At 45.5% G+C, this 19,006-nt stretch overlaps 1 protein-coding gene across 2 annotated transcripts in view; it reads right to left on the bottom strand.

Moving 5' to 3' along the window:
* Nucleotides 1-19,006, bottom strand: part of NOS1AP (nitric oxide synthase 1 adaptor protein) — a gene marked incomplete at its 3' end in the record, with an annotated part of 237,176 nt that overhangs the window by 11,099 nt on the left and 207,071 nt on the right. For both annotated transcript variants that reach the window (XM_084249721.1, XM_084249720.1), the window contains exons 6-7: nucleotides 10,237-10,378; nucleotides 490-656 (exon numbers count right to left, since the gene is read on the bottom strand). In XM_084249721.1, coding sequence (XP_084105847.1) covers nucleotides 490-656; nucleotides 10,237-10,378 — 309 coding nt within the window. The remainder of the gene's footprint in view (nucleotides 1-489; nucleotides 657-10,236; nucleotides 10,379-19,006) is intronic.

The following is a 19,006-nucleotide window of genomic DNA, read 5'->3' as shown; positions in this document are numbered from 1 at the left end:
TGGGGTTCCTGTCATCTCACCACAAGGGGGAGGCTGGAGGTGACCAGGCCTCTCAGTGTCTATCTCCAGCGGCCCAGTGAGCAACCTCGCAGAGCTGTCGCATGGGACACAGCCACAGACAGAGAGGCCCAGAGCACTCCCCTCCCCGGCAAGCCCACAGGACCCCATCCCATCGAGGCATGCAGGGATGCACCTTGCACGGGTATTGTGTAGGAATGAGGTACCATCAAGGGCTTTTGGAAAGAAGTGGGCTGAGCACCAGGACACCCTGGAGGGCGATGCAGGTCTGGAGTGAGCTCAGCAGCATCCTGACACATAGCAGCATCCCCATTACTCAGGCCCCTCTGGGAGAATGGAAAGTGCTGGGGACACTTGCTCTCCCGGCCTGGTGAGGGAGAGGGGTGACTGGTGAAACGGGCTGAGACACAGGCCACTCCGGGAGGTGGCACTCGTGCAGGGTACCTGCATGAACCACCACCTCCTGCCTACCTTGGCATCTGCATGTGGGCCTCCTTCCTTCCCTACAGCGTCCAGATCAGTCACACCACGGCTGAATTCCAGGATGTCGTTCCCTGGGAGGGGTACCTCCACCGCGTCGATGTCGGTCTCCTCTGCGGTGGCTGTGGAGGCCCTTTCGGCTCCAGTGAGCTGACGGCCTGCGGGGCAGTGGGGAAGGCAGGGAAGAAATGGTGACACCAAAAACAATGCCTTCTTTTCTTGACACTTACATTTTCATTGATGCCACTGGCCTGGTAACCTGACCACTTCTCTTCTCACTCAAGTACAATCAATTTCCGATCCAATAAGAGGTTTCCATTTTAGTAGTTTTCAAAAGCTCAGAACCACAGGTATTTCCCCAAGTCCACAAGTGACTGCTTTGCTAGGCTGACGTGATGTTTGGACTGACAGGGTCTGGAGACCCTGGAAGAAGGGGTGACAGTCATCTCAACTTCATCCTGGCTGAGGTATGGAATCTACTGGGGAAAGAGCCCTGAAACTGGCATCCAGAGACAGTGGGTTCCCAGTCAGGACCCCCAAGGGCTTCAGATCAGGGAACGTCATCATCCTTCCAGGCCCATTTTCAACCCCAAAAGTAGAGGCTGAGTTAGGTGGATGCAGAGATACCAGGTGACACAGTCTCTCCCGCCCTCAGAGTCTCAGTTTGACTCACTCAAGGAGTCGTAGCAAGCAGGGTAGAGTCTGCAGAAGGCAGCATGGAGGAGAGAGCTGCTACACCATGTCAAGTCCATCTACCCCCCACTTTTCCTCCAGGGACTCAAGGACCATGGCACTGATCACAAGCACAGCCTGCACACAAGGACCTGCGCGGGACTTCTTTTCTTCATTTCCTGCTCTTCTCTTTCTGGGACTCTACACAAACATTTGGCGATTCCTTGGCATTTCACAGCAAACATATTCTCTCTCTACAATTAAGATCAGGCTCACGACTACTGTCCCCAAATAGGATTTCTTAAAAGTTTCCAGAGACCAAGCATCAAGTGTAAAATGGAAAAGCTTCATCTGGGCAGAATGATGAAGTGAATTCCCTGACCCTCAGGCTGACCCAGGGAACCAGGCCTGGGATGTCTGACAGCCTATCCCGTGGAATGGACGGTTCTACAGGACATGCGTCCACGGAGTCATCTGGGGAAGTGAGCCTGGAACTAGAAAGCAAACAGTGTGCTTGGTTCTCCCTTGGCTACTCCCACGTGGGCCAGGGAAATACCTGGAAGGGTGTGATGGTGTCACAGAAAGGATGGCCTGGGTCAAGGCCAGGGGTGTCCCTGCCCTGCTATCAATCAGCTGTGGGAGCCAGGGTGGGGACTGGCTTCTACCACTTCTGATCCAGAAGTGGATGACAATGGGGAGGTTTAGCCTGAGAGAATGGGCTGGCAGACAACTCACTATTTCTTAGCAGGTGGATGGGGTGGGAACTGAGGCCCTGGATCTTCATGCCCTTGGAGGACTGAAGAAGAAACAGGCAAACTTTTGAGCAGGAGACCATTCTGTGGTCCCCAGGGGAGGTGCCTGGTACAGCCATGGTCAGTGAGTTCAGCACAAGGCTATGGGCATGGCTGGCAGTGTTTCCCTTTTTGGTCTGAGGCCAGGGCTGTCTCATTCATTGCTTCCCAAGGACTGGCACAGAGGTGTTTGCTAAATTCCAACAAAGTTGAAATGGTGCTGTGCCCAGGCAGCAAAGAGGGGAGCAGGTTTTAGGAGGAGGCTGCCGCCCCTGCGCCCACTGCCCAGAGACCCTAAGGACGTCTAAGCAGCCCCACCCCACCCCAGGGTCTGGTGATGCTCCCAGCAGAAGCTGGGAAACAGCGGAAAAACTCTCAGGTTCTCATTCTGCTTCTGGGGGATCATTCTGTTGTACTAGTACCTGAGGCTGTGACAAGTGAGTTAGAAGGCATGGGGCTGCTTTCTGAGAGACTTCCTGCCACCCCCGGGTCTCCGAAGCTCACAAGCAGAGCCTCGTAGATTTCATGTAGTCCTGGGTGGAGATCAGTACAGTGAAGATCTGTCAGACCAGTTAGAGGAAAGCCAGGTGGACAGGAAGAGCACACTGGATGTAGGGCTACGATTACCGTGTGCTGCTCGCATGTCAGATAAGATCTGGAGGAGGGAACTCACTGCGGATGTTTCTGGCTGTCTTCAGGGCCTATTCGACAAGGCAGGAAATCTGGTATTTTCAGCCTTCCTGGCATCTTGAAGCCCAAAGCATAGGAAACCAGGAAATGTGTGGGATGGGGCCGGATGGATTCCAAAATGTGAGAGTGAAGACTGAACATGGGGTGGGGAGCGTGGCTTGCTTATTTAAATCATGTCAACTTGACATGTCCAATGGTTAACGGAAGCCATGAGATAGATGTTATGTTATTTATTCTATACGTACTGATCAAGCATAAAGGTGAATAAGCAAATCTGTGCCTTCAGTGTCTCCCCAGCCTGAAGGAGGAAACACAGAAATCACAGATGCAGCAGGAGTCTAGGTCCCTCTGAGGAGCCATGCGAAGTACTGGACCCCAGAAGAGGAACATCTACCTCACACGGGGTTAGAGAAGCCAGGGAAGAGAGAATACCTGGAGCAGGGGTGCCAGCAGGGGCAGGTGAGGTGGCCATGGAGGCAGAGAGCGAGGTGAGGACAGGGAGGTGCGGGAATCCATGGTAGCGCAAAAGTAGCAGCTTAAATTTAAATAGCACTTAATATGTTCCAGGCACTGGTTTAAGGGTTTCACATGGATTAAGTTATTTATTCTCACGACCACCTTAATAGGGAGGCACCTGTTACTATCTCTATCTGAAAGGTGAATAAACTGAGGGAGGAGCAGGTAGGGCTGAGGGAGGAGCAGGTAGGGCTGTGCTCAAAACCTGCTGTCTGGCTCCAGCAGGCTTAGTACTTGCACTGGGACACCACCCTATGCCCATGGGCTTACTGCTCCTTGTGGTCCCATCTGTCCCCACCTCCCCTCCTTAATCTTCTTCATTGCCCGGACACTCTCTGAAAGGAACTGGCTCATCTGCCGTTTGTTTGCACCCCATTCTGAATGTAAGCGCTTAGCCAGCAGGACGTTGTCCTGTTGACAGTGTCCCCAGAACCAAGAAGAGCCTGCCACATCAGGGATAAACATCTTGATAAACATCTGGTGAATGAAGGAAGGCCCTGAAATTAAAAGAACAGCTTGGGCAGCATCACCCTATGGAATGGTGAGGGAGCAGGTGGGAGAGCAGACGGGCCAGGGCTGAGCTGTGCTTGCCTTCTGCGCGGGCAGTGCCAGGTCCGGCAGCCCTAACAGGCACACAGAAAACACTGAATCTATGGCCCTGTGTAGAAGTGGCAAGGAGTAGGCTTTTAAGCAGCTCTAGTCTTCCAAAGGGCTCCAAGTCTGTTGCAGTGGCAGACTTGTCTGCTGCCCGGGAGGAGGGTCGCTTCCCAGACTCTCCTGGGAAACCCTGCAAGGGGCAGAGCCATGGACATGCAACAAGAGTGGGACCCACCTGGCTCAGAGCCCCAGGGACTGGCGTAGGGCAGAGCTGCCAGAAGATACAGCTCCCTCTGGGTAGGAACAGCAGGAAGAAAGGAGGGGAGGAAAGGCAGGTGCACAGCACAGAGAGGCGTGCGTGCACAAGGAAAGAGAACAGCCTCTCTCGAGTCTCCAAACAGTGCTCAACCCAAAAAGGAAGCATGGACAAGACATCAAAGAGCAAAGCCCCTGCACTTGCAATTCCTCTCAGTAAACAAGCTTCCCCCACCCTCTCCTGCCAGCACATCACGTGGGCAGGAAAGATAAACACGGCCTTAGATGAAATTAAAGTGGAAGGAGATTCTGGTAAAGGAAAAAAATAAACAAAACAAAACACGAAACAAAACCAAACCCAGGACAAATGCCAAATGGCAGTTTCACTCTGGAGCTTCAGGGTTCCCCACACTGAGAAAAATCCTGATGGGGCCAGCAAATGCTCCTTGGGGAGCCCTAGGGAAAGAAGAGACTGTTTCCAGCAGTTTATTGTCAGTCAGAAAACAAGTGGGGCCGTGCAACAAGCAGCCTGTCATTTGTTGTTTTTTAAAATTTTTAAATTAGAAAAAAACTGAAATGATATTGATTGATTCCGTATGTTTCAGGTATACAGCATTATGTTTGGATTCCACCCATCACCGTCACTGACACCCCCAACACATACACCTGCTTTCCCCACCTTCCCGATGACCCCCAACCCCGTAACCACAGACCTGTTCTCTGAATCTAAGCATTTTTGTTTTGTTTAGTTCCTTTGTTTGCTTTGTTTGTCTTCCACATGAGGGAAATCATATGGGTATTCTCTGACATCTCACTAAGTAATATCCCTTGTAGGCCAATACATAGTGCCAATGGCAGGATTTCACCTTTTTATAGCTGAGTAGTATTCCATTGCATGCATACCACACCTTTAACCAGCCCTCTTCATCGGGTGCTTAGGTCATTTCCATCCCTTGGCTACTTGAAAGGAAACACTTCCCATCCCAGATCTGTCCTATTCCAAACTCTCATGTTCAAGGTGGCTTTAGTTTCATGGCCCCGGCCAACGGCTCCACACCGCAATCAGAGCACAGCTGATTAGTCGTTCAACTTGGATCTGTCATGAAATCGAGACTACAGAGATCCTGTTCACCCCCCTCACTGCAGAGATGGGGTCATGAGTTTCAGACTCAGAACTGGAAAACCCGTTAATGGCTAATCTGTATTTACAGTGTACTATGTGCTTGGCACGATGCTGACTCGCAGGCATTGTCTCACCACACCTGGAAGATAAGAAAGCTCCAGGGACACTATGAAATTGGCTGAGAATCACCAGAACCCAAGCTGCTTTTCTAGACTCCAGGCCTCTCTCTGTCACACCACACAGGCGCTGCATTTCTGGGAAGGGTAATTTCATGTGCCTACTCGGCTGACCCATGGTGTCCAGATATTTGGCCAAACATTCTAAGTGTTGTGATGAAGGTATTTTTTAGATGAGATTAACATCTAATCTTTACATCAACAGACTCAGTAAAGCAGATTATCTTTCCAATGAAGGAGGGCCTCATCCAATCAGTTGAAGGTCTTAATTAAAAACAAAAAAAAAAGTGATTTCCCTGGAGGAAGAGGGATTCCACCAGCAGATCACCCTTGAAGTAGAACTGTCATAGCTCTTCCCTGGGGTTCTAGACTATAGCTGACCCTGTATATATATATATATATATATATATTTTTTTTTTTTTTTTTTTTTTTTTTGCATAGAAGAACTAGGGTGTAGGTCAGAGATGGGGGGGTGAGAGATTCACCAGAGACAGAGTGGGGAGCAGAACAGGCAGATTGACTGAAATACACTGTTGAGGGGAGCAGCCGGCGAGACAGGAGAGGTCTGCTGCGCCATGTGGGTCAGCTCCCTGGCCGAGGATCGAACTCAGGCCGCAGTAGTGAGAGTGCTGTGACTTAACCCCTAGGACACCAGGGCGGTGGTCCCCACCATACCCCCAATAGATTTTGGACTTGCCAGCCTCCAGGATCACGAGAGCCAATTTCTTAAAATTGATATGTGTTAAGTGTAATACTTATGAGTATATATATGTGTGTATATACATGTGTATGCATGCATGGACGGTATGTGCACAAGTATGTGTGCACATGCACACACATGCGTCTACCTGTGTTGTTCTGTGTGAATGTGTATGCACACACGTGTTATGTGCATATGCCTGTGCATATATAGGTGTGTGGATATGTGTATATCTCCCTGCCCGGTACAATTTACATGACTCCACAGGCCATATCCTCATTTACACAAGGAGAGGATGACTGCTAGGATGACTCACAGCGAGCACAACAGTCCATGTTTGACCTCCTTGAAGAGACACACTTGGGGCTTTATTGACATCAAACTTTGAAAAAACTACTGGGTCTGATGGGTTTTCCTAAAATGGACCCAGATGTCTGTAGCAAAAAAAAACATCAATTAGACTTTCTTTAGAGGAAGTGGTTAGAGACCATGCCATGGGGCTGCGGTCTCACACCTACTACTGTGAACTGAGGAAATGACCACCATGGGTCATCAAAAGGAGAGGGGCACATGGCTTCTGGGTCCATGACAGCAATGCTGAGCATTTGTCACAGCTGCGAGAGCAAGGCCGGCAGGTCTCTGTCTGCGTCGAGGCCATCATCACTCACCATCCTTATCCTGGTTCAGCCGGCCAGTCTCCAAGGTTTAATCATTCCATTCTCCTGATCTCCGTACTCTAAGGTCATCATTCCTCATCAAGGGGGATCAATACTTCCTGCTGAGATCCCTTATCTCATATCCAATCTGGCACAGGGTAAGCATGAATACAGTCTGCTGATGGTGACTGAGATGAGGGCATCCCCAGGACACAGGCATGTGTGTCCGTATGTGTTGTATACAAGCGTGCATTCCCCACATTCCAAAGACAGAGCACAATATACGTCTGGTAAACAGTGGAGTGAAGTAGGCATGGAGTGAAGAGCCAAGGGCCAGGTGGGAAGAGAACACACGGACCTAGGGAGTAGTGATCATAGTTTCTGGAAGGGAAGACGATGGGGCAGTGGGAGCTAGTTGCCAGGCTTCTCAGGAGATGGGATGCTGAGGGTGTCTGTCTGGGATACGCACGGACCCTGAGCAGAGGGACATGAGGACAAGGCTGTAAGTTACAGGGTGTACTCGGGTGGGAAGGAGCTTGGGGTGTGAGGGGAGGAAGAGACTGAAAGGGGAAGGTCCTCGCTGATGTCCAAAGAGAGGCCACACAAAATGAGGTTGTCCACAGCATCACTGGAAATCACATCAGCCCATGCTACACAGCTGACCCCCGCTGGGCTGGAGGATGCACAGTGTAGCTCCCGTTGGGGGGATAAATAAGGCACCCCACCTCTCACCCCCATCCCCTCAGAGTAGACTGCAGGAAACACTGTAACACGCTCCTGGCAGCTCTTCTCTCACAGGCCAAACCACTGCCATCCTCACCTCCTGGGGCATGCAGCTGAGCAGCAGGTTCTAATTAGGTGTCTGGAGACTCGAGCAAGCTCCTCAGATGGGAGTTCTGTGATAATCGCAAGGTCTATAAACACTCAGCCTCTGGGCCCTCTTCCTTCCACTCCAGGCATAAGTGGTTTCATCGAGATCATGCCCTTTACTCTTCAGCTAGAGCTTTTAGTATCTGTGTATACTGGCAGCCAGTGGGGCTGCGAGTTTGAAAGCCTTTGAGAGATAGCTATGACCTTCATGTTGCCAGGGCAGTGAATGACAGAAGGGGGCCCATCCTCTCCAGCTACCAGTTCTCAAGGCAAATCCTGCATCCCACTCAGAGGTGAGCAGATAGGCTGCTTGCTATGCCCGGGGTGCCAGGGCCAGCTATAGGTCTGCGACAGTGGAGAGCAAATCTTCCCACATCAGACACCCAGTTCCTTTCCCCAGAGTGAACCAGTAACTGGTGTCCTGTGCCTCATCCTGGAGATATGCTATGTAGGAGCACACGTGTGTGTTTGCACATGTGTGTCCACCTACATAGACACACATGCATTTACACATATATATTTGTAATAGATAATTGGTAGCAAGCCTCATCCACAGATTTTAAAACAACTCAACAAAATACCTTGGAGATGGCTTTATATCAGTTCACAGAGAGCCAACTCATTCTTTTTGAAGAATTGTGCAGTCATTTTTCCATTAGATACCACAGTTCATTTTAAAATCTTATCTTGCTGTTTCCAATTTTTTGCTTTAGCAACACATTTTTGCTTGTATAACTTTACATCTGCATCATTTCACACATGTATAGGTTGACCCTTATGATAAAACTCTTGATTAGGAATTAGAGAGTAATTTGGGGGTCAAAAGGCATATCAATTTTGAAATTTAAAGACTTCTACATTTTTCTCATGGGGCTACTGCCTTTATCATACCCTATATTGACATGTGTATCTGGTCTATTTCTGAGCTTTCTATTCTGGCTCACAAAGGCACGTATTCATAGATCAGCTTTGAAATATTTTTCTATATCATCACTCATCCTTTTCAGAAATTTTTTATTCTTGATTTTTAACTTGTCCATATTTATTTTAAAATAGTAGCAGCTAGCTTACATTTGATGTTTACTATGTGTGCAAGACAGGACACAGTCAGAAAGTATACCCTTTTCTAGTCATCACATAAGTCTGCAAGGTAGATGCTACTATTACCTTTTCTTTTTTTTTTTTTCCAGAAGAGGAAACCAAAACACAGAGAGGTTATAGAAGTGGCCCCCAAATAATGCAGCCAGTGATTCCATGGGGCAGCTGGGATACTAGACACCAAGTCTCCATTCAACCACTTCGCACTACTGAGTTTTGTTTTGCAGGATGGGATTTATTTTGTCCTTTTCTAACTTCTTGAGTTGGATGCTATTAGATTTCATGATTGGTCATTTATTCATTAAACTTTTGGATTTTTCTCTGAGACTTGCTTTAGCTATAGTCCATAAATTTGAATACTATAGCTCAACAAGGTGCTCCTTGGCTGTTAGAAATTTGTGTTGTTATACAAAATGTACAGATTAAATAGTTGAGAATTAACATTTTTATGATGCTGATGTTTCCCAGCCAGAAGTTCCTACTTTAGATTTTCTTTATATAAAACATATTTATTAATATTATTCATATTTATCTCTTTAAATTGATATTTTAATGGATTTCTTCTACTATGACTTCCAAGTGGTTGACACTGAAATAGATAACCATGGTAATCTACATGTAATATTTGAGCCCACCACTTTAACTGGACTATCTTATTACCTGTAATAGCTTTTGGATTATTTTCATGGGTTTTTCACATAAAAATTAATATAAAGAATATAAACTTTTGGGCCTCCCCGGTGGCGCAGCGGTTGAGCGCTGGGTTGCGAAGCTGCCCGCGGCCTCTGCGGAGCCGGTTCGATCCCCGGCTGCTCTCCGGCCACCAGAGGAGGGTCCCACATGGCGCGCAGACCTCTCCTGCCGCCCGCTGCTCCCCTCAGCAGTGTACTTCGGTCCTTCTGCCTGCTCTGCTCCCTGATCTGGCTCTGGTGAATTCTCTCACCCTCCAGCACTTCTGACTGTACCCAGTGCTTGTATAAACAAAACAAACAAACAAATAAATAAATAAAACATGCTTCTATAAAAAAAAAAAAAAAAAAAAAAGAAAAAAAAAAAAGAATATAAACTTTTATCTACTCTTTTCGAATCCTCATACACCCCCCCCCACAAACACACATTTAGGTTAAATAGTAGAAATGACAAAAGACACCTTTGTCATGTTTCTGACTTTTAACAAGACTTGAAAATTGGAGATATTAGAATAATGTCCATGTTGAGGGTTTACATAACTATAAAATTTAGAATAGAAAAACACTTAGGCAATTGTAAATTCATATTGTTTCAAATTAGTTTTATAATGGTGCTTTTGTACTGAAATTGTCTTCAGGATCAGACTTGAGGGCCTAAGGAACTCTACCTTTTACATGTATTTACTGATACAGAGTTTAAATGCTTCCTTCTTTGACTGTTTCAACCTCTTTAATTTTTTATTATCAATGTAACACATACTCCTTAAAGAAAATTTGGAATCTGGAGAGAAACAGAAAAACAAAGTGTTGCTTAAGTGAACTGATTGCATGGTGGGGTGACCCACCAGCTGTCGCAGCATAGCCTGCCCCCCGCCCCGCCCCCCGCATCCACAGCAGCTACCTACCTGGGTCCCCTGAGCTGCTGCTGTGCCGCTCACTGTCCCCATCCTCCTGGCCATCTGCATTCTGCTGGGTGTGCTGCAGGCTCAGCTTGTGGCAGACCTCAAAAGCCTGACCCACTGTGCGGACGATTCGCATCGCTTGGCTCTGGGGAGGAGGAAAGAAGAGGGCCAGTGAAGAGTGGAGAGAAGCCCTACAAGGACGCCTAGAGGAGCAGGGGCAGGAGAGGCTGGCTCAGGAGCACATGGACAGATAGCCACGATGCCAGTGATAGAAAGAGGCAGACAGAAGAACCTAAGTTAGCCAGAGAAGTGAGGACATTTTCCTTTGCAGAAATACTCCAGAAAATAAAAACTGTCACCACAGTGCTGAAACAATCAGCCAACTAAAAGGATGGAGCAAATATCCCAGTTCCTCCTCCCACGTTTTACAAAATTAGTGGATTTGCTTCAGATCGTTTGCCAACCATCATCGACTATTCCATTGGTTTGTCATGTCAGAGCAACTCAGCACCCTCCTTCCCTGGAGCTCCAGCCCCAAAGGCTGTGATGATACTGGGCGAGAAACCATGGGCTGAACAACAGGAGCCCCAAGTCCACCTCTCCTGGAACACAGCAGCAACTGCCTTAATCTAGTTTCTCCCAGGCTTGCTGTAAAAACTCATGTGGGTCTGTATTTTGGCTACTTCCTTTCCTTTGTTTTGCTATTTAACTTCTTCCTTTAACAGCCCAAGAATAGAGCCTGACCCTTGTTCTCAGGATGTAGCTCCTTAAGTCTGAGCGGGGGAGGGGGCCAAGGAGCTTTCCTGTGTGTCTTAAGGGACCATGCAGGCTGTTCAGGTGTTCAGGGCATGCCTTCCAAAGTGGATAACTGATCATGATTTGATATCCAGTCAGTTTTAACTTCTTCAAAGATGAGGAATGAATTAAATGTGAGCTCCATAGAGTTTAAGAGCTTAGGCTGAGAAAACTCAGCATACTTTTACCCTAGGGGTCACCAGAGACTGCAGTCTGTTTATCTGGGGCTGTCATATTATACCTGAGTCTAAGATTAATCACATTCTTGGTGATCTAACTTTAGGTTCTTTGTGACCACCCAGGGACACCATACAGTCCACCAATCACATTCAAAATCCCCAAAGTAACATCAGTCTCCAGCAGAGCTTCTCACCAGCACAGGATGGCTGGTATCCTCATCAGCAATCTGATGTCATCACAGACAAGGGCAAAGATTCCAGTGTTTTGATAAAGCTTACGAGGCCTTGCTGAGGGTAAACGCATGATCTGTGCTTTTTATAATTCCAAAATTGATTCATAGTTCCCCATTACTGACTTCATGAAACCCAAGGGGCCTGGGAACCCCTGTAAGGAACTACTGCTCTAGTCCACTTTCTGTTACAGAGAACTCCCCAAATTGCTACCCTTGCTTTTTTTTCTCAGACCTGGTGTTTCTTCTATGAACCTTCTTTTACTTCAGGCTACAGCATCAATGTCAAGATCAAAAGGTACCTTGGCCAGCTGGCAGCCACTTGCCCATTTCAGATCTCAGGCTAGTCCACTCCTCCTCATAGTCTTCAACTCCAACCACTTTCTGGGTGTCACTGCTACAGCTCAAACCTCTCTGCACCCATGAGGCTAACTCTGGGATGTCCTTGACTGACCTCTCAACTAGAGCATCCTGACCTCTCTGGGTGATGGGAGCCTTACGAGAAGCAGGGCAACTTCTGTGAGGTCCCCCATCACCTAGTGGTGGTCAGAGCCTTGGCCTTCTGTGTCTAAGCTTCACCTCTTCCAATTGCAGCTCGGGCCCTTTCTCATACTTAAACAAGTTCAGACATGCAGAACACCCCCAGCAACCTCAACCAACTATCTACAAGCCCCAAATGGCTCTAGGGCGGAGGGCTGGTTGTAATACTTTCTGTTTACACTTTCCGTATTTTATTTTTGCATTGTGGTACATTTACTAAAATAAGCCATTGACCTCGCCTCTAGAGAGGCCCCTGAAAAAGGTAGAAAATGCAGACCCAGGTTCATGGTACTACCTCTCCCATATTGGAAAGGACATGCCACGTCCTCAGCCTCCCTTTTCCTTCCTACCTTCCCTTGATCACACTCGTCCTGCATGACCTTTACTTGCAACTGAAAAAGGGAATCAGGGAGATCAATAGTCTCTCTTCTGCCACCCAAAGGGGTAAATACACAGCTAACATGTAGTGCACCACGGAGCAGGGCACACAGGAAGTGCTCGTGAAATATTTTATTCTGGGCGTAGGGCTCACTGCATCAAAAGGCATTGAAGGCAGAGAACTAGTCATAGTTCAGAGACTGGGCCTATTTTGCCAGTAATAAAAACAAAGTTAATAATATGCATATGCTAATCCAAAAGGGTTAAACCACCATCTCTCCTCCCCATGGCAACAGAAGAAAACTCTTGGTCTAAACAATTATTGAATATGAATTTACATCTTCATGGTAAGTGGTTTCATTTCTATTTATCCCTCACTCATCTTATTGTGAAGGCTGTACTTCTTTTTTTTTTTTTTTTTTTTTTTATAAATTTTATTGTTATATTCCCCATACAATTGCAGCCCCCCATACTGACCCCAATCCCTCCCCTCCCGCCCCCGCCCCCCTAAAAGTGTCTCTGGTTCATAGTTTTTTGTTGATTTTGATTTTCACTTTCTTATAGTTATTCATTTTCCTGGTCCCTTATTTAAGTTTTCTAGATTCCTGCTATGAGTGAGACCATCCGGTATTTTTCTTTTTCTTTTTGGCTTATTTCGCTGAGCATGATCCCTTCCAGCGCCATCCATGTTGCAGCAAATTGCATGTGTTTATCTTTTTTGAATGCTGAGTAATATTCCATGGTATATATGTACCACATCTTCTTGATCCAGTCATCTATTTTTGGGCATTTGGGTTGTTTCCAAAGCTTAGCTATTGTAAACAGTGCTGCTATAAACATAGGGGTGCAGGTGCTCTTTGGAATTGATGTTTCTGTGTCCTTTGGGTAAATACCTAGGAGTGGAATTGCTGGGTCATATGGAAGCTCTATGTTTAGTAGGTCCAGAAATCTCCACACAGCTTTCCACAGTGGTTGGACCAGTTTGCACTCCCACCAACAGTGCAGAAGAGTTCCTTTTTCTCCACACCCTCGCCAACATTTGTTGTTGCTAGTTTTTTTAATATGTGCCATTCTCACTGGTGTAAGATGGTATCTCATGGTAGTTTTGATTTGCATTTCCCTGATGACAAGTGATGTTGAACATTTTTTCATATGCCTGTTGGCCATTTGCATTTCCTCTTCAGAGAAGTTTCTTTTAAGCTCTTCTGCCCATTTTTTGACTGGATTATTTTCTTTGTTGTTGTTGAGACTCATCAGCTCTTTGCAGATTTTTGTGATCAGTCCTTTATCATTAGTGTTGGGTGCAAAAATGTTCTCCCAGTTGGTGGGGTTTCTCTTTGTTTTTGTTATTGTCTCTTTTGCTGTGCAAAAGCTCTTTAATTTGATATAGTCCCAGCTGTTTATCTTTGCCTTCACTATCACAGCTTTGGGTGATGTGTCTGTAAAGATGTCTTTGATGTGCAAATCACGTAGTGTTTCGCCTATATTTCCTTCTATATATTTTATGGTTTCAGGTCTTACGTCTAGTTCTTTAATCCATTTTGAGTTGATTTTTGTGTATGGTGTGAGGTGGTGGTCAAGCTTCATTCTTTTGCATGTAGCGACCCAGTTTTCCCAGCACCATTTATTGAACAAACTTTCTTTGCTCCAATGCATAGTCTTTGCTCCTTTGTCAAAGATTAGTTGACCATAAACCTGTGGGTTTATTTCTGGATTTTCTATTCGATTCCATTGGTCTGTATGTCTGTTCTTGTTCCAATACCATGCGGTTTTGATGATTATGGCTTTGTAGTATAGTTTGAAGTCTGGGAGTCTGATGCCTCCATTCCCTTCTTTTTTTTTCAGGAGAGCTTTGGCTATTCGGGGTTTTTTGTGATTCCATATGAATTTCATCAATAATTGTTCTATTTCTTTGAAGAATGACATTGAAATTTTGATTGGAATAGCATTGAATCTGTATATTGCTTTTGGAAGGATGGCCATTTTAATAATGTTTATTCTTCCAATCCATGAGCAGGGGATGTCTCTCCATTTCTTTGTGTCTTCTTCTATTTCTTTTAACAGTGTTTTATAGTTTTCTTTGTATAGGTCCTTTACCTCTTTTGTTAGATTTATTCCCAAATATTTGATTTTTTTTGTTTCAATAACAAAAGGGATGGTCTTTTTGATTTCTTCTTCTTCAGATTTATTGTTTGTGTATAGGAAGGCTACTGACTTTTGCGTGTTGATTTTGTATCCTGCCACTTTACTGAACTGATTGATGAGTTGAATTAGCTTTTCTGTGGAGTTTTTGGGGTTCTCTATGTATAATATCATATCGTCTGCAAATAGTGATAGTTTGACTTCTTCTTTTCCTATTTGGATTCCTTGGATGTCTTTCTCTTGTCTTATTGCCCTGGCTAGGACTTCCAGTATTATATTGAAAAGCAATGGTGAGAGTGGACATCCTTGTCTTGTTCCAGATCTTAATGGAATTGCTTTCAGCTTTTCACCATTGAGAATGATACTGGCTGTTGGCTTGTCATAGATGGCCTTTATGATGTTGAGGTATGTTCCTTGTATCCCAAGAATTTCAAGGGCTTTTATCATGAATGGGTGTTGCACTTTGTCGAAAGCTTTCTCAGCATCTATTGATATTATCATATGGTTTTTATATTTCTTTTTGTTGATGTGTTGGATAACGTTGATTGATTTTCGGATGTTAAACCATCCTTGTGCCCCTGGAATGAATCCAACTTGGTCGTGGTGAATTATCTTATGGATACATTGTTGGATTCTGATAGCTAAAATTTTATTGAGGATTTTTGCATCAGTGTTCATTAGGGAGATTGGCCTGTAGTTTTCCTTTTTTGTGTTGTCCTTGTTCGGTTTTGGTATTAGTGTAATGTTGGCTTCATAGAACGTGTTTGGTATTGTCCCTTCCTCCTCAATTTTTTGGAAGAGTTTGTGAAGGATAGGCACTAATTCGTCTCTGAATGTTTGGTAGAATTCATTTGTAAATCCATCAGGTCCTGGGCTTTTGTTTTTGGGGAGGTTTTTGATTACCATTTCAATTTCGCTAATTGTAATTGGTCTGTTTAGGTGTTCTATTTCTTCTTTATCTAGCTTTGGGTGATGGTAGAGTTGTAGGAATTTGTCCATCTCCTCTAGATTGTTAAACTTGTTTCCATATAACTGTTCATAGTAGTTACTGATTATTCTTTTGATTTCTGCTGTGTCCGTTGTGATTTCTCCTCTTTCATTGATGATCCTGTTTATTTGTGCTTTCTCCCTTTTTTCCTTTGTGAGCCTGGCTAGGGGTTTGTCTATTTTATTGATTTTTTCAAAGAACCAGCTCTTGGTTTCATTGATCTTTTGGATTGTTTTTTTAGTTTCAATTTCATTTATTTCTGCTTTGGTTTTTATTATTTCTTTTCTTCTACTGGTTTTGGGGTTTTTTTGTTGTTCTTTTTCTAGATCTTTGAGCTTCGAGATTAGGTTGTTTCTTTGCGTTCTTTCTTGTTTCTTGATGTGAGCTTCTATTGCTATATATTTTCCTCTTATTACTGCTTTTGCTGCATCCCATACATTTAGGATATTGGTGTCCTCCTTGTCGTTCAATTCAAAAAATTTTTTAATTTCTTCTTTGATCTCCTCATTAGTCCAATGGTCTTCCAGTAGTGTGGTTTTTAATCTCCATGAGGTAGGAAAGTTCCTTGCCTTCTTTTTATGGTTTATTTCTAGTTTGATGCCTTCATGGTCAGAAAAGATGGTTGATATGATTTCAATCTTGGTGTATCTGTTGATGTTTGTCTTGTGCCCCAGTATGTGATCGATCCTGGAGAATGATCCGTGTGCGCTTGAGAAAAATGTGTACTCCATTTTTTTGGGGTTTAGTGTTCTATAGATGTCTGTTAAGCCCAATTGCTCTAGGTCTTTATTTAGAGCTTTGGTTTCTTTACTTATTTTTTGTCTTGTTGATCTATCCATTGTTGATAGTGGTGTGTTGAAGTCTCCCACTACGTATGTGTTTTCTCTGATGTCTGTTTTCAGAGAGGACAACAGTTGTCTGATGTATTTTGGTGCTCCTTCGTTTGGTGAGTATATGTTAATGAGTGTTATTTCTTCTTGAAGTATTGTCCCCTTGATCATAATGTAGTGACCATTGGGGTCTCTTTTTATCTTTTTGAGTTTGAAATCTGTTTTATCTGATATAAGTATAGCTGTTCCTGCTTTCTTTTTTGGTCCATTTGCTTGTAGGATTGTTTTCCATCCTTTAACTTTGAGCCTATTTTTATCTTTTGTAGCTAAATGTGTTTCCTGGAGACAGCAAAAGGTTGGGTTTTGTTTCTTAATCCAGGCTGCAACTCTGTGTCTTTTTATTGAAGAGTTTAGTCCATTTACATTTAGAGTTAATATTGATATGTTAACATCTGTATTTGCCATTGTGTTTGTCTTTCCTTTGATTTTATTTATTTATTCTTTTAATAACTTTTTTTTTTTTTTTTTGGCCTTCTTTCATTGTTATTCGTCGCTCTGAGGTTCTGGCTTTAGGACTCCTTGTAGTATTTTTTGGAGTGGGGGTTTAGTTGCAATGAAATTCCGGAGTTTCTGTTTGTCTGGGAAGGTCCATATTCTTTCTTCAAAGAGGAAGGAGAGCTTTGCGGGATAGAGTATTCTTGGTTGGCATCTGTTTTCTTGGAGTCTGTTGACTATGTCCCTCCACTCTCTCCTTGCCCGTAGTGTTTCTTCGGAGAAGTCTGATGTCAGCCTGATTGGTTTTCCTTTGAATGTTATCTGTTTCTTCCCTCTTGCCAGCTTCATTATTTTTTCCTTGTCCTGGATTCTTGGGAGCTTTACTATTATGTGTCTTGCTGTATTTTTCCTTTCGTCGTGGAAGTTTGGTGTTCTTCTTGCTTCTTGTATATCAATTTTCAGCTCCTTCTTCACATTTGGGAAGTTCTCTTCAATTATCTCTTTGAATATTTTCTCTGTTCCTACATCTCTCTCCTCTCCTTCTGGTATTCCTATAACTCTTATATTTCCTTTCCTCATGGAGTCAGATAGTTCCCGAAGTCTTTCTTCGTTCTTTTTCCTTCGTACTTCTCTTTCCTTTTCTGTTTTGGTTCTTTTTATTTCTGTGTCTTCAAGATTACTTATTCGTTCTTCCATTTCATCTATTCTGCTTTCATTGCTTTTCCCAGAATTCTTTAGTTCTTCCATTAATTCTTTGATCTCCTGAATTTCTTTTACTTCCCTCTTTAGGGACTCAATTTCTTTCTTCTGACCATTGTTTTCCCTCTCTAGGGACTCAATTGCATTCTTCTGATCGTTGATTATTTTTCCCTTATCATTGTTTTCCTTAATGACTTCTGTCAGTTTTTTAATCACGGCAATTTTAAATTCTCTTTCTGGAAGGCTCAGAAATTCTTCCAAGTTATTGTCGTTGCAATCTGGGGGCTGGCTTTCTTTTTGTGGTGTGCTTTTTCTCTGGAGAGTTGCTAGGTTGCGTGTGGTTCTTCTCCTCCCTACTGTCTGTTTTCTAATTTGCCGTATGCGTTGGGACACTGTGTTGTTGGGACTTGCCGGCATCTTGGGTGGGCTTCTCTGTTCCCCTCTGGTTCTTCCAGGAGTCATCTGTCAGTTTCAAGCAGCCTTTACTGGAGAAAGGTCCCTGTTCTAAAATGCCGATGTGGGGACACACTCCCCTGTGCGCCTGGTCTGCCCCGGCGGTGGGTTCCTGCTTCCCTCTGGGCTTGGACTGCAGGCCAGAGGGGGTCTGGCGTGGGCGAACTTCCCCCGCTCACCTCTGGCTCCTGAGGAAGCCTTCTGCAGGTAGTCTTTACTGAAGAAATGTTCCTGTTCTAAAATGGTGATGTGGGACACACTCCCTGCGCTTCTGGTCTCAGGCACACTCTTCTGCGCGCCTGGTCTGCCCCGGCTGTGGGTGCTCGCTCTCCCTGTGGGCTCAGACTACTTGTTCAGAAGGGGCCCGGTGTGGGCTAACTCCCCAGCTGGCCACTAGCTCCTTCAGTAGCCTGTGCTGGGGTCAAGTCGCTAGGTGGCACCAGAGATCTCTCCTAGAGCCCTTGGGGAGCTGATTTTCCACCCCGTGGGACAGGGAGCAGAGCGGGGATGGTAGGGTACACCTCAACAGCTTTGGGGTGCTGTGTCTGCCTTGTGCCCCACCGTCGTGGGGAACCCACGCCCCTAATTTCGTGCCCCGGGTCTCAGTTCCAAAGCCCTCAGTTCCAGGACGCGGGCTGTAGCCCAGATCAGTGGCGCGGGAATGGCGCCTTTTGAATCCCGCTCCCCTGCCTGGGCGCCTTGTTCCTGCTCACTCAGGGAGGGCCTCGCCCGGGTCTCAGTTCCAAAGCCCTCAGTTCCAGGACGCGGGCTGTAGCCCAGATCAGTGGCGCGGGAATGGCGCCTTTTGAATCCCGCTCCCCTGCCTGGGCGCCTTGTTCCTGCTCACTCAGGGAGGGCCTCGCCCGGGTCTCAGTTCCAAAGCCCTCAGTTCCAGGACGCGGGCTGTAGCCCAGATCAGTGGCGCGGGAATGGCGCCTTTTGAATCCCGCTCCCCTGCCTGGGCGCCTTGTTCCTGCTCACTCAGGGAGGGCCTCCGCCGTCTCCCCGCAAGCCTAGGTCGCAGGCACAGGGGCCTGGGCAGCT

Source organism: Talpa europaea (genome assembly GCF_964194135.1).
Source record: "Talpa europaea genome assembly, chromosome: 12".
Lineage (NCBI taxonomy): Eukaryota > Metazoa > Chordata > Mammalia > Eulipotyphla > Talpidae > Talpa > Talpa europaea.
This window is presented reverse-complemented; position numbering and strand designations above follow the sequence as displayed.